A 15,880-nucleotide genomic window follows, 5' to 3' on the forward strand; every position below is an offset into this window, starting at 1 on the left:
TTGCTCTCCACGAGCGGTCTCTCACGAGGGAGGTCTTTACCAGATCAGCTACAGAACTTGTAGGTTCAGCGCAAAGTGAAAAGGGACGGTCCCCTCGTTGAACAAGTTTTAAGAAATGCAAGGTGAAGGGGGGGTCCCTCTGAGCGTGGAGCCCGCCCTGTGTGTTACGGATGAGCTCAGAGAGGCTCAGTGACTCCCACTATACCACACAGCCAGTGGGGAGCTCAAGGGCTCTGATTCCAATACCGAGGCTCCTATGGCTTTCTCCCTCTGGGCCGGGCAGGGTCTCCCTTGGGGTCCCCCCGCCACCCAGAGCTGCCTCCTCAGCTACCCCTTTCCTCTAGTTCCAAGTTGGGATTTCAGTTGGAGGGACTGGAGGTGCCTCAGTTGGAGGGACTGGAGGGACTCCACGACCTGGAGGTGGAGCTTCAGCGAGAAAACCCCGTCTGGAGGTTCAGCCTGGCTTCCTGTCTGCCCTCCCTCTGCACACCCCGCCTGGAATGGACATGCCTCCTGCCTCCCTTTCCTTCTCTTCTTGCCTCTTGAACTGTCCCCTCACACGCCTGGTTTCTGGGCCCTTCATCTGTCTCCAGCCATGACAGCTGGTCTCAGAGAGTTCCTCGTGTATTTGAAGTTGATTAACTAGCAATTAATGGTGAAAAGCAATACTTGATGAGTTTTAATAAGCACCGGTATTTATAGATATAAAACAATACCACACTGATGTCTCCTGATTAACTCGCCCCTATAACAATGCTTCATCTTCTTTCTGTGGCCGCGTGTTTATAAAGGATGTTTTGAAATTTAATTGGTATTGTGAAAAGATAGCCTATAGCAAGTTAATTAGACACTAATTAGACCCTAAAAATACTAATCAGAAATACTAAGTGGCATTTAATAAGTATGTTAAATATCTTCCTTATTGCGGTTATCTTGTTTCATAGCAATTAAATTGCCGAACTTCTTTGGAGTAGATTAAGAAACAAGTTTAATGTTTTAATTTAATTTAATTAATGTAAATTTGAATTAATTACGCCATTAGAATTAATTGTGTGGTGTGTTCCACAGCAAGTGCAAAATCTGGGTAAATATTATTTTATTGGGTTCAGGCCAATTATAGTCACGACCGTTATTTCCGGAAGAAAGGACAAAGAATCTCTTTATAGGTGCCTTAAAACAGTATCACTGGGAACCGTCTTCAAAAATGACCCAGAAGCGCCCAGGGTGACGGCTGGGTGGTTTTCTGAGCGATTTCACCATCTTATGGTTCCAGGCCCGAAGCCCAAGATGGCGGCAGGACCAAGGCTGCTTCGGAATATTTACTCTGCGATGCGAGCCGCCAGTCGTTTAGCTGGGTCTGAAGAGGAGGAGGCTGGGGGTCAGGAGCCTTCTCCCTCAGGCCAGCAGGACAACAGCTGCCTTCTGCACCTCCTATTCCCTGAAAGGAGGTGGGCTCTGGGCAGCCCCGGGTGGAGCTCTGCTAGGAGTTCCTACTCTGCATCTGGCCTTGGGGTGAGCCCATCCCCCACCAGTCCCATTGCATCATCGCAGCAAGGACTGGATGGGAATCACAGCCCTGTGCTGTTGCAGAAAGGGAACTGAGGGCCACGAAGGTTGGGCCTGGTCGGTGCACATGGACCGGCCAGGGGCTGGCTTCAGATTTGTGGGCCTCCCACCCCTAGACCCAGGATGGAGGCCTGTCTCTCAAAGGTCCACACAGCTGTTAGGTGAGCGTCGGGGTGTCTGCGTGTCTGCTCTCGTTAGCCAGGGTCGGTGTTGATTTACTCTATCAGGCCGTTGGGCTCAGAGTCCAACAGACCGGGCTGTCCTCAGCATGGGTGGGGGGTACGGGAGCCTGCGTGCTGGGGGAAAAGCACCCGATCTAGGTTCCTGGGACAGGCAGCGCCCCCTCGGAGAGTGGAAGCCCTGTCATTGAAGGGTGCTGGTGTTGGAGCGTGTGTTTACGTGTGGGGAGCAGAATGTGCATCCAAAGCAGGGAGGAAGAAAAGCAGAACCCAGCGCTGTCACTTACTGTGTGATCCTGGGAAAGTCACGCAACCTCTCCGAGCCTCAGGCTATTACAGGGAGCAGTGATAGCTGCCTTGCCGGCTGCCAGGAGGAGGGAGGAAGTGAGTCCGTGTGCTACGGGGCTCCGAGAGCAGGATGCTATTACATGGCCTGCTAGCTTACTGGAGCTAGCAAAAAAGTAGAGAGATTCTCTTTCCCTCTCCTTTTGTCTTTCCTTCTCTCTCTCTCTCTCTCTGCATGTGCATGGGTTCGCACAGAACGTTCTGGAAGGATTCGTAGGAAATTAACAACAGCGTTTGCCAGGAGTGGGGAGAGTTTCGGGGGTGGGACAGAAGCAGGCGTATGAAGAGCTGGAACTGAATGCAGGATTTCTGCTACACATCTATCTTTTTACTTTTGAATCACGTAAATATACTTCCTGTTTAAGAAATTAAATTCAAAAATTAAAAAAGATAATGGAAGGATTTGGCAAGAGGGGCAAAATTACATGTACACTTATCCTTTGATCCAGCAACCTCCTTTCTATAAATCTATTCCAAAGTTAAACGTGAAAAATATGAAAAGATATATAGGCACAGAGCTATTTCACTGCAGAAATGTTTATTATAGTAAAAGACCGGAAACAATCCAAATGTCATCCCTGAGGAGCTGGTTGACAAAACTATGGGAAAGCCACTTGATGGAGTCCAATACAGATGTCAAAAAGGGAACCAGGAATCTCTCTACTCCTGTGAAGTGATCCCTAGGATATACCGTAAATAAAGAAGCGGGATGGAAAGAAGTGTGTAGAGAACGCTGCCATTTATCTAGGAAGGAGAGGATACACATTTATATATGTATGCATTTGTTTATGCTAAAGAAACTAGGGGCTCCTGGGTGGCTCAGTCAGTTAAGCATCCGACTCTTGGCATCAGCTCAGGTCATGATCTCACAGTCGTGGGATCGAGCCCCATGTCAGGCTCTGCGCTGAGCAGAGCCTGCTTGGGATTCTCTGTCTCCCTGTCTCTCTGCCTATCCCCCACTCACTCTCTCTCAAAATAAACAAATAAACTTAAAAAAAAAAAAAGAGAGAAATGAAAAGAAAAACCGAAACAAGCAAGCAAAAAGAAATCAAACCTATGGGGAAGGAAAGGACCAGAATTCAGGCTGGCTTTCTCTGAATTTACTTTGTAGATTTAACGCCGGAACCACGTAAATATGTTCCATAGTTACAGAACGAAATTAAATTAAAAAATCAATCCCTAAAAATCAAAACCGAGATGAAACAAACGAAGCTAATGATGTATTGAGCTGTAGCGAAATTACACAGAGAGAAACTATTTCCAGAGATTTTGTAGCACAGCCATGTGAAGTACATCCCGAGCGGGATATACCCTAGGAAGGGAAAGCACTGCAAATAATCGGACACTATTTTGGACACTATTTCGGTAGTCACTGCGGTGGTATTACTGTTCTGAAAGTGTTGTGGGTGTTTCTGGGGTAAAGTAGACAGGTACTTATGCTGGTGTTGTAGGTACTGGATTTTCAGTGTGGAGCAAAGAGAGACAAAGGCCAATAAGATCACTAAAGATCTTATAGCCCTGAAATTGAGTTGGAAGTATCAGTATGTGTTTCATCAGGAGAGGGAGGAACAGGGGGGGTAGGAAGAAGAGGAAGAAGAAGAAGAAGAAGGAGAGGGAGGGAGGAGGAGGCGGGGGGGGCGGCGGAGAAGAAGCATTATTTCCAAGCTGTCCATTAACGGAGCCTGAAAATGGCATCCAGTGCTAGAACAAGGAGCACCTCTGACGCCCAGATTTTGGTATCTAACTACCATTTCCTCCTGGAAAGGACAAGGTTCTCTGAAGATGTGGCTGATCCCAGGGACAGTGCAGGAATTGGGGACAGCTTGGACCATCCTGTCAGACTGCAAGGAAGCTATCGGACTGTCGGGGCCCTGTCAAAAGAACTCCCCAACCAAAGAAGCCAACGATGGGTCAATGTGGCATCATCACAAATGATAATGGTAGTGGGTTGAAACATACCAGATGTGTTAAAAATCCTTAAGTACATAGTAATATACCAAAAACGAGACAAAAGATACCCCCCTCCCATCCCATGCCCCCCCCCTTTCTAAAGTGACTCATCTGTCACTTTAGAAAATGCTAAGGAATCACATTCATTTTCCTGAAAACTGGTTAAGTGGTGGGAGAGGACTAAACTTTTACCACGCTTTCCCTAGATGAACTGAACCTTCGGGTAACCAAAAAGTTGGTAAGGGGAAACTTCTTTCTACTGGAAAGGGTTTCAGCTAATAAATCAAGGAGAAATTATGATATTTGACTGTCCCCACTTTGCAACCCTACCGAAATAATAATAGATCACACAGGGTGATCGATGGTCACCACCCAATAGTAAGAGAGACAGCCAGACTTTATGCCTTCTGATGTAAATGCACAACACCATCTAGGAGGTGATATTTGGAAAAAACAAAACAAAACAAATCATCAAACCTTGAATCTGATCAAGCCTCTAGTTCTAAGTTCCAATTTACTGCAAATATAGTGTTCAGAGGAATGTGTTAAATGACCCCACAGAGAGGCAATCAGCAAAATCCAGGCTGTGGAAAATTCGATAGGGCAAATGATTAAGTTTCTTTACTAAATAAATTACAAGAGAAAGAGAGAGAGAAAGGAGAGACAGAATCTATAGATCAGCTGAGACCTAAAAAAACCGGACCAATTGCGGTCGTGTGGACCTCATTTGGACCCTGAAGCAAATAAACCAACTAGTAAAAGAAATGATGTGGTGATCAGGGAAATGTGAACGCTGACCGAATATCTGACGATAGCAAGGGGGCTTGATATTTTTAGGCACAATGATGACAGTGTGGTTACTGTGGTTGTGTTTTGAACAGGGGCTTTATGCTACTTCTCTGCAGAAATATTTAGGGAGGAAAGGATACAGTGGCCTGGGATCTGCTTAAAAATATTCCAGGGGAGAGGCAGAGGGTTGGGGAATAGAAGGAGCACGTTTGATCACGAGCCGGTAATTGCTGATGTCAGGATACACTGTGGTCTTCTACTAAAGTCATTACGGTTTTCCCTCTACTATTGTAGATGTTGGAAAAATTTTAACAATTAAAAGGCGAGGGTGGGGGGCGTCCATTCTCGTTGGAGGTACACAAGGGAAGGGACAGGCACTGCTGTTTCCCTCCCTGTGATACCGAAGGCCAAAGAAGAAACAAAATGCCTGCTTATATCCATTTGTACTTAGAAAAAAAAAATCAAGTTATAGTTACCATTTTACCATGAACGCATATGACACATTTTCTTTTTAATGCAAGAAAAGGCATAGGCTCCGGAGTTTGAATCTGAGCCTCTGTGGCCTCTTCCTACTCTGTCTGGGCCTGAATTGCCTGAACTCTCCCGGCCACTTGCACCTGCCTTAGAAATCTGCAGCCCAGGAGCACCAGGGGTGTCTCAGTCGGTCGAACATCTGACTTAGGCTCAGGTCATGATCTCGCAGGTCATGAGTTCGAGCCCCACGTCGGGTTTGCTGCTGACAGCCCGTCAACACAGAGCCCGCTTCAGATCCTCTGTCGCCCCGCCCCCCGCCCCTCTCTCTGCTTAGGCTCTCTCTCTCTCTCTCAAAACAAAAAAATAAATAAATCATTTAAAAAACCTTTCAAAAAAAGAAGCAGCCCAGCCCTATCCTCCCCGCCCCCAATTTGTGTAAGAAAACTCAGAATTGGCAGCAAGAAGCTAATTGTTCCCAGCTCAGCTCGTCGGCATAGTGCGAGCCTCCCCTTTTCCCTCCGCTGCCTCCCCCCAGAGTCCCAATTAGGAGGCTTTTCCAGCCAGCCAGGCAGCCAGCGCTGAGAACGTTCAGCTGCAGCTCCCTGCCCCAGGACGGCCCTGCTCGGCCCTGGCGCCCTGCCTTCCTGGGAGCAAGAGGGCTGTGGCAGGGGGAGCCCCCGGCTCTGGGCCATCCCTCCTTTGTTTGCAACCCCAACAGAAATGTCTCTTTGCGGTTTAATCTCGGTCCCCTTTCTGCCCAGCCATCCCCAGCTTGCAGTAGTAACAGCCCAGGCTGCCAGTCCTAGGGATCGTCTTGGCTGTTCCACTCGCGCAAACGTGCAACAGAGGGAGTGCGGGAGCCTTCTGGAAGTGTCCGCGGTCACCAGGAGGTCACCAGGTCTCTGGGCTCGGAGCCTGCAGTGTCTCCCCTTCACGGCCTGCCCCCTGGTGGCCCACCCCTGACATGCGCTGCCTCCCCTCCCACATCTGGAGGGAGCCCACCCCATCCTCCCACCTCCTGTGGGGGGGGGGCTGGGGGGGCACAGCCGTAAACCATGGTGTGGACGGCATACTGTGCAATCCAGTTTTCTTAGTGGGGGTTGGCATGGGGTGAGAGCAGAGACCCAGGTGTGGGATCAAGGTCTGGGTTCCAGGAAGGGATCGTTGAGATCCCAAATTTAAAAAAAAATTTTTTTTAATGCTTATTTATTACGAAGAATTTTAAATGTTTCATTATTTTTGAGAGAGAGAGAGGCAGAGTGTGAATGGGGGAGGGGCAGAGAGAGAGGGAGACAGAGAATCTGAGGCAGGCTCCAGGCTCTGAGTGGGGAGCCCGACGCGGGGCTCGAACCCACAAACCGCGAGATCATGACCTGAGCCAAAGTCGGATGCTTAACCTACCGAGCCACCCAGGAGCCCCAAGACCTCAGGATGTGACTGTATTTGGACAGAACATCTTTAAAGAGGCAAGAAAGTTCAAATGAGACCATTAAGGTGGTCTGTAGTCCAGCAAGGCCGGCGTCCTTCTAGGAAGAGGAAATCTGGACACACAGAGGAAAGACCACGTGTGGACACAGGGAGAAGGTGGCACCTGCACGCCACGGACTGAGGCCTCGGAGGGACTCAGCCCCGTCGACACCTTGATCTAAAACGTGCAGCTTCTGGAACTGGAAGGAAATCCATTTTTGTGGCACTTGGTTAGGGCAGCCTGATCAGACGAATACATTTCCACCACGGCCACTATCATTTTCTGAGCGCTCGTGAATGTGTTTGTCACTGTGCTCAACGAATTACAAGTATTATCTCATTTAATCCTCACTCCACCCCAAGGGATGGATGTCATTATCATCCTCGCTCACAAATGAGGAAATGGGAGTTTATTTTGGGTTTCCAGCAGCTAGAACAGTGCGGATAGGAGGCTCAGTAAACATTCATCGAAGGAGGGAAGCTCAGACAGCTTACAGGACTTGTCCAGGGAGCCAGCAAGGGGCACAGCCAGAGCCAGGATCTTAACCACATCTCTCAGGGTCCTAGTCCTGTGCCCTTAACCATACTCTCTGTGGGGTCAGGTACATTATGCCAAGGACGTGTGTCCCAGCAGGATGCCTGTGAGAGCCACAGCTTGGCGGGAAGAAGTCGATTCTGGATTTTTCTGAGGCCATGGCTATGCCCAGGTGTTTCTGAGCCCGAAACGAATCTGGTTTCGTTTATACCCTAGTCTCACCGAGAAAACTCCCAGGCACTGGGTCACAGACTGGGCAGTGTCCAGACCTGGAAGTGGCCTTAGAGGTGTCCAGACCCACCCCCCCCAAGCCTGGAAGTGGCCTTAGAGAGAGCCCGTGAGCCCTTGGCCTTGACCACGCATCCTTTGTTTGGCTCGAACCAATGATTTTAAAAGGATGGGGGGGGGATCCCTCCCCTTTTCCCCTCCTCCTCAGCCCGTGGCCTCCCTCGGAGAATCCCCGGGCCTCCTCTTGGGGCCAGGAGAGGCCTCACATACCTTGTAGCCCTGGTTGATGCCGTTGATGAACTGGGGGCTGGGGGCATTCCAGGTGAAGCGGATGGTCGTGGAGTTGGTGGCTTCTGCGTGCACGTTGCCAGGAGGGACGGTGGGGACTGGAGGAGAGCAGAGGTGCGGGCGGCGGCGGGGGGGGGGGGGGCGGTGCAGGAGAGCATGGTCAGTCTTGCCCGGTTAAGTAGAGCAAACCCAGGGATGCGGTCTGCAGACTCTGCTTCGCCCCACCCCTTCTCCCCGCTTGCTCTGTGGACTTAAGACATCCTCTTTCTCTAGATTAGTGTGGGTTTAATAAAACTCGCCTGACCCATTTCACAGGCTACCAAGAAACAGAAGCGAGGGCTGTGAAAATACTCGGGGAGGTTTTTATGTACGATACTCCGCGTGAGCAGTCTCGTGATCCTGTGGTGGACTGCATAGAAGGTCCCTGTAACCCGGAAGCTTCTGCCGTGCTCATGCTCCCCCCAACTCCTCTTTCCCTCAGGACCCTCCCACCCTGCGGGGTAGCCAGGGGCAGCGGGCAATAGCTCGGGACTGGATACAGCAGGTGACACGGCTGAGGCAGGACGGGACAGGTACCGGACCGACAGGTGCGAGCCTGGGAGAGAGAGAAGCACCAGTCCTCCGTGGTCACAGTCCCCACCCACCTCCCTGCAGTGTCCACTCGGTGACTTTGCTGCTGTAGACACCCAGCCCGGCACTGTTGTAGGCGGCCACCTCGATCTCGTAGTTGGTCCAGATGATGAGGTCCTCCAACAGCAGGTTGTTGACATCGGCATCGGTGATGTTCTTGAACTGGTACCCGACAGGCAGCCCGGCCAGGCAGTACCTGAGGGGCGGAAGGCAGGATGCGGTGGCTTGGAGTCAGCCTGCTTGGCGCGTGCCCAGGAAACCGGGTGTGACAGAGTGAGCGTTCCATACCCACGCTGTCCAATATGGCAGCCATGAGCATATACGGCTGTTGGGCACTTGAACCTGTACATTTATTTCCTTTATAGTCAAAACCACAGGTGACCAATGGCCATCTCCCTGGATAGCACAGGCCTAGTGGATGTGTCTGTTCTTTCTGATGGGGGAGGGCACTGGGGAGATGGCTACATGACCACGGACAATAAGAGTTCTGGGGAGATCACACTGGCCTCACCTTGGAGGGCTCATTGATGGAGGGCCAAATCCAACCAAAGGTTGGGCTCATTTTCTTATATCCTCCAAAACAGTGGCTCCCCTTTTGACGGTCATTCCCTTAGGTGAAGGGAAAACGTCTGAGGCTACCTACTTTGCTAATTTCGACCTTCCACTTGAAGAAGAACACACGGTAATAAAGAAGTGGGGTCTGTTCAGGCGAAATTTTGGAGGCTGGATAGCCTCTACCCATTTTTGGAAAATCAGAGGCCTCAAATTATTTTGATGTGTTACGACACCCCATAGTGGTGGTTCTCAGAGGCTTACCCCGCATCAGAACCCCCTGGAAGGCTTGTTAAAACACAGGTTTGCTGGGCCCACCCCAGAGTTTCCCATTCGGTAGGTCAGGTGTGGGACGTGAGAAGTTGCATTTGAATCGATGCTGCTGCCGGCCTCAGGACCGCCCTGAGAACCACTGCTGATTTGGGGTCACCAAAAGCTCACAACAAAATGAACAGATAAGGGAGCAAACTCAACAATAACTTCTTCCAGAGAGCGTAAGCCTATAGGAAAAGGCACATGCCTTTTGCAGCCAGCCAGAATTCAGAACATTGGTGAATGTTCCGTAACTTCCACTTATGCTAATTTTAATTCACAAAACCGAACTAATAGCACTTAATAACTCAGTCTGAGGTTGTCAGGGATGTGCCCTTGGTCAAGGGGAGACAGAAAAGTCTATATAACTGGGCTTCAATTGGCAGTAAGGACCAAAGAAAGGAGGTCTGCTTTTTGACCAGCTCTTGACCCAGTAGTTGGTTTCAGTTGGAATGTTTTTGGTTTCCTGGTGGTTGGCTCCTTGAATATTTTACCTGTCTCCCTGGGCCTGTGGAGCCGTGACGTGTGGCAGACTTGCCCACCCATACAGCCTTGAGGACACGACACTGTACCCCTTCCCTCAAGCATTCCCATTGGTTTCCAAGGCTCTGCCTTCTGGAAGTTCTTCTATATGTCTAACCCAAGTCTTTCATAACACAGTGAAGGCAGTTCTTGTTGCCGGGCCCTCGTTAGATGGGGAAAGACCCGCCGTGACCTTGCTGTTTCCCAGTTCACGTCCAACCCTCCCCTTGAGTCTGGGCTGCCCTACCTTTCCCGGGATTGGACGCCTACCTAATGATGTAGCCTTTGAGGAGGCCATTCTGGTGGCTCTCCGGAGGCGGCTGCCACTGGATCATGATGGACTGGTTGGTCCGGCCGCTGGCGATGACGTTCTGTGGAGGGGCCGTGGGGGGTTCCTCGGGAAGGGAGACCCTGGATATAAAAACGTCAAGAGTGGGTGGGATGGGTTGCTTGGGTGGCTTAGTTGGTTAAGGTGTCTGCCTCTATTTTGGCTCAGGTCATGATCTCACGGTTCGTGAGCTGGAGCCCCACGTCAGGCTCTGCGACGACTGTGCGAAGCCTGCTTGGGATTCTCTTTCTCCCTCCCTCTCTCTGCCCCCTCCCCTGCTCGAATGCCCATGCCTGCGCTCTCTCTCCCCGCCCCTCAAAATCAATAAATAAACATTAAAAAAAGAGTGGGTGCAGGGGTGCCTAGGTGGCTCTGTCGGTTAAGCGTCCGACTTTGGCTCAGGTCATGATCTCACGGTTCGTGAATTTGAGCCCCACGTTGGGCTCTGTGCTGACAGCTTAGAGCCTGGAGCCTGCTTCCAGTTCTGTCTCCTCTCTCTGACCCTCCCCCGCTTAAGCTGTCTCTCTCTCTCTCTCTCTCTCTCCTCTCAAGAATAAATAAACATAAAAAAAGAGTGGGTGGGCTTTTCTACTCTTAGTCTTGATGGCAAACACAGGAGTTTAATGGGAAATGAGGAGGCTGCTTTGTTCCTGGATGACTCTGCACAACTGCTGTGCGCTTTTGGGCAAGTCACTTAACCTCTCTGAGCTTGTTTATCTTTTAAAAGAGTATAATAAAGCTCCACCTGTCTGCTTTATAAGACTGGTTGAGGTTCAAATGACACCACGTATATATATGAATATTTTTAAAACGCTATAGGGGCACCTGGGTGGCTCAGCCGGTTGAGCGTCCGACTTCGGCTCAGGTCATGGTCTCACAGTTCGTGAGTTCAAGCCCCGCTTCGGGCTCTGTGCTAACAAACAGCTCAGAGCCTGGAGCCTGCTTCAGATTCTGTATCTCTCTCTCTCCCTCCCCCTCCCCTGCTCATGCTCTGCCTCTCAAAAACAAATAAATGTTAAAAAAAAATTTTAAAAAACCCACTATAAAGCCCCAGATGTGTGTATTTTCGGTGCAGGAAAGGGACCTCAGCCTCAGCTTCTCACATGCCCAACAAGCTGCTGTTGGAGACGATGATGTCATAAGTGACCAGGAATGTCAGAAGCAGGGATGTTTTTCACTTCCCGGTTGCAAGCTGTAACTAGGTTTCCTTTTCCGACCAGCTGGGCCCAGGGCTGGGGACGGGCAGGCCGGGCGGGGCTGGCGAGGCGTGTGCGCGAGCCCACCGCCCGCTTCCGGAAGCGAGTGCCACTGCATTGCCTCCTCTGGAGCTGCCAGGGGACACGGCGTTCCACCGGGGTGCCGCAAAACTGACACGCATCCATTAAAAGCAAAAGTTAATTATTTTTGATGGATGTCTCTCCCTTTCAGCTTATTTTTATGTTTTTGCTTTCTGACGGAGAGCTTTGCAACGCGTACTGCACACTCCCACGTCTCTGTAAAGCCCGCAGCGAGGGTGATTTCACCTTTTTCTTTGTGACTCAGGGCTGTTAGCATGAGGATTCATCAGGAAGATGAATCAGGGTTTGAAATGAAGCCTGAAGACGTGGAGAAAGTGTAGGGTAGATGTCCCAGCACTTTGAGGCTTTCTACTGTTGGGATTTTGTAGTTCTGAAGGGCTGGGGCCGTGTCCACGTTGTTCCCCGAACCACTGACGGACCACACACAGCCTGGCACATAGTAGGCGTTCAATCAGCAGCGAGTGAATACATTCTCCTGTAAGTGCCCTCCTGTTAGCTGCCACCTCTCTCTCCTGTGACGGTGTCACCACCCCTGTGGCATCCCCCCCAGTGAGAACCAGAAAGACTTAAGCTCACTGGAACTGTGGCAAAACCGAACGATTGTTTTAAGCCAGAGGTCTGCATACACACACCTAAGAGAATCCTTTAAAGAGCCAAGTACGTTCTTGGCTCCCTTGTAAACTGTCAGCTGACCGTATACGTAAAGGTTTATTTCTGGGCTCTCTACTCTGTTCCATGGGTCTAAGTGTCTATTTTTATGCCAATATCATGCTTTTTGATTACTACAGCTTTCTAGTATCGTGTGAAATCAGGAAATGTGATGCCTCCAAGCTTTGTTCTTTCACAGGACCGCTCTGGCTACTCAAGGTCTTTTGTGGCTCCAAACACACTTTAGGACTGTTTTTTTCTTTTTCCTAATTCTGTGAAAGACGCCATCGGAATTTTGATAGAGGTTGCACTGAATTTACACATGGACATTCTGGGTAACATGGACATTTTAACGATATTAATTCTTCTCAGTGGGGAAAGGAAAGTCTCTTTAATACACGGTGTTGGGAAAACTGGACAGCCCACATGCAGAGGAATGAAACCGGACCCCTAGCTTACACCAGTCACAAAAATTAACTCAAAAACGGGGTGCCCGGGTGGCTCGGTTGGTTGAGCGTCCGACTCTTGGTTTGGGCTCCGGTCATGATCTCACGGTTCATGAGTCGGAGCCCCGAACGTCAGCCTCTGCGCTGACATCGTGGAGCCTGCTTGGGATTCTTGCTCTCTTTCTCCCTCTGCCCCTCCCCGACGTGCACGCGCTCTCTCTCCAAATAAATAAATAAACTTAAAAAATCGAATCAGCTGGAAATCTAAAGGAGAACAACGAAAAAGAAAATTAAAGACTTAATCGTAGGACCCTAACTTGTCAAACTCCTGGAAGAAAACATAGGGACAAGCTCTTTGATGTTGGTCTGGGCAGTGGGTTCCAGGAGACGACACTCAAAGCACAGGCAATAAAAGCAAAGATAAGTAAGTGGGACCACAGGAAACGAACAAGCTCCTGCACGACAAAAGAAACCAACAAAACGAAACGCTAAATCTGCAAACCATATATCTGATAAGGGGCTAATATTCAGAATATATAAAGAACTCATACAACCCAATAGCAATAAATAAATAAATAAGTAAGTAACCCAAAAAAACCAACAACAAAAAAACCCCAACCCTATCTAGAAATAGGCAGATCTGAACAGGCATTTTCCCCACGAAGACACACAGATGACCAACAGGTGGGTGAAAAGGAAATGTGAATGAAAACCAGTGAGGTGTCACCCCATACCTCGTAGATCAGCTCTCATGGAAAATCAGAAAGAAAAGACAGAACAGGCATTGTCAGGGATGTGGAGAGAAGGGAACCCTTGTGCACTGTGGGTGCTGCTAGTGTGGAAAACAAAATGGCGGCCCCACAAAAGATTAAAAAATCCATCCACAGGATGGGACGCCTGGGTGGCTCAGTCGGCTGAACGTCCAACTTCAGCTCAGGTCATGATCTCGCGGTCCATGAGTTCGAGCCCCGCGTCGGGCTCTGTGCTGACAGCTTGGAGCCTGGAGCCTGCTTTGGATTCTGGGACTCTGGCTCTCTCTGCCCCTCCCCCACTTGCACTCTGTCTGTCTCAAAAATAGAACAGACATTAAAAACAAATTTTTAAAACATCCATCCACAGGAGATGAACACAGGATCTCGAAGATCTGTCTGCACGTGGAAACACCCAACGTATCTGTCACTGGATGGGTCCATCAAGCAGATGTGGTAGATGAATACGATGGAATATTATTCAGCTATGAGAAAGAAGGACCGTTTGCACCAACAAACACTGTGTGATCTCGTACGCGGGGTCTACAAAAGTTGAATTTAAGAGAAACAGAGAGGAGGGTGGTAGTTACCAAGAGCTAGTGAGGGAGGGACATGGGAAGATAGTGGTCAAGGCTACAGCCTTCTAGTTATAAGCTTAACAAATCCTGGGGATCTGAAGTATAGCCTGGGGATGATAGCTGAAAGTCCCGTATCGTCTACTTAAAAGTTGCTCAGAGAGGAGGTCGAAAGTGTCCTCACCACGAAAAAGAAATGGACGTGTCAGCTAATCACATGGGAACATACAATCTATCGAATCAAAACACTGTGCCTTCAACTCACACCATGTCACATGTCAATTAGAATCTCAATACATCTGGAAAAAGTGAAGAGAAACATAAGAAAAGGAATGCTTTGGTGCATGGGATTCGTGTCACCGTCACTCTGCCCTCTTGTTGCATGGCTTCTTTCTCCCCAGAGGTGACCACCTGGTTATAGGACTTAAGTGGCCAGAATCAGTCGGCTCCTACGGAAGCGGGTATTACCGGGTGATGCTCGAAAATGGACGACCCTCTGTTTTTCCTCAATTTTCATCATCTTTAAAACAGCCTCACCGAAAGCTTAACCAGACCTGGCGTCTTGCAAGGCACTGGATACGGACATCTGTCACGTGCACGTAACAGTGACGGCGGCCAACGGGGGAGGCAGAGCAGAGCAAGGGAGTCTTTGAACTCGCTCGGCTCCCAGTGAGAGGGACCATTAAATCGGTGCTGATCCTGCCCCGGGCACTGCTCACGGCACCTCCCCCGGGTGACCTTTCACCTTGGCGGCATCCCTGTGAGGCAGGTGTGAGTGATGCTACCCCTTTCGACAGAGGTGGACACCAAAGCCCCCAGGATCTGCACACAGCGGGCCCCGCGTGGCCATACTGGTCTCGGCCGTAGGCAGCCCCCCTCAGCCCCGCCGGCCAATGGGGTCACCGAGACCCACCAGGCGAGAGCACCTGCTCCCCTCACCTCTCCGTGTCCTTGCTGAACTGTCCCTTCCCCACGTCGTTGACGGCACAAAGACGGAACTGGTAGGAGCGTGCGGGCACCAAGCCCTTGACCATCACGGAGGTAGCCTCGGGGTCCACGCTGGCCAGGAGCACGGTCCAGGGGGCATCTACGAGGACGGAGGGTGGAGGCAGAGGTGGACATCCCGGGGGCCGTGTTCCTTACCCCCAGCCCCGTTTGGGCCAGCAGAGGCGCGCCGCCCCCAACTCAACCCGGCAGAGGCTGGTCACGTCATTTTCCTGGGTCCCCTTAGCCCACGTGTCCCAGGGGGTTGGAGGGTCCTGGGGAGGGAGCAAGGACTCATGGGAACAGAGATGGCAGGTGTCTTTTCTATCTTTTTTCTCCCCCCTCGAATCGATGAGCTCCAGGCAAACTGTATTGAAAATGCCCCTGAAACAAGGCCTGTTAATTCTGCAGGTCCCAGTCTGGAGGCTAAAGAAGAAAAAGAGTCGCCACGGCCTTGGAGGCTCTAGAGAGGCAGGTCCTGAGTCCCGCACCTCACAGACATGATCTCATTCAACGGCCACAGCAGCCCGAGGAGGCGGATGCCATCGCTCGTTCTGCAGGGACGCGGAGGCCTCCAGAAGGTCTGCTCAAAGGCAGAGAACTGGGACGTGGGGGAGCTGGATCCCGGCCCCGGGCCGCCTCCCCGAGCCCGTGCCTCCGGCTGGCTGCGGCGGGAAGCCTTACTGTTCTCCGACATCTCCAGGACGTAGCGAAGCAGGGGGCTGTTGCCGTCGAAGGGCTTGGCCCACGTCAGGTTGATGGCCCGCCTCTCCGCTGTGCTGAGGGTCGCCACAGGGCGCTCGGGGGCGTGGGGCAGCTGCCTGGGGGAGAGAGGTGTGGCGGGGCCGGCTGTGAGGTCTGGAGTCAGGTGACACACGGGCACCAGGGCTCAGACTGAACTTCGAGATGCCTCAGCCGCCAAGCTCGGCCTTCGGGCCGGCCACCTGGAGGCTCTGCTCTCTGGCTTACGGGCCTACCTGTCCTACCTGTCCCCAGACTCCTCTGCTCTTGACAG

The 15,880-nt window shown here is 50.9% G+C and overlaps 1 protein-coding gene across 2 annotated transcripts in view; it reads right to left on the reverse strand.

Moving 5' to 3' along the window:
* SDK2 (sidekick cell adhesion molecule 2) overlaps nucleotides 1–15,880 on the reverse strand; it is a 262,290-nt gene that overhangs the window by 51,015 nt on the left and 195,395 nt on the right. For both annotated transcript variants that reach the window (XM_043585159.1, XM_043585158.1), the window contains exons 14-18: nucleotides 15,550–15,686; nucleotides 14,821–14,968; nucleotides 10,108–10,248; nucleotides 8,466–8,647; nucleotides 7,804–7,919 (exon numbers count right to left, since the gene is read on the reverse strand). In XM_043585159.1, coding sequence (XP_043441094.1) covers nucleotides 7,804–7,919; nucleotides 8,466–8,647; nucleotides 10,108–10,248; nucleotides 14,821–14,968; nucleotides 15,550–15,686 — 724 coding nt within the window. The remainder of the gene's footprint in view (nucleotides 1–7,803; nucleotides 7,920–8,465; nucleotides 8,648–10,107; nucleotides 10,249–14,820; nucleotides 14,969–15,549; nucleotides 15,687–15,880) is intronic.

Source organism: Prionailurus bengalensis, chromosome E1 (genome assembly GCF_016509475.1).
Source record: "Prionailurus bengalensis isolate Pbe53 chromosome E1, Fcat_Pben_1.1_paternal_pri, whole genome shotgun sequence".
NCBI lineage: Eukaryota > Metazoa > Chordata > Mammalia > Carnivora > Felidae > Prionailurus > Prionailurus bengalensis.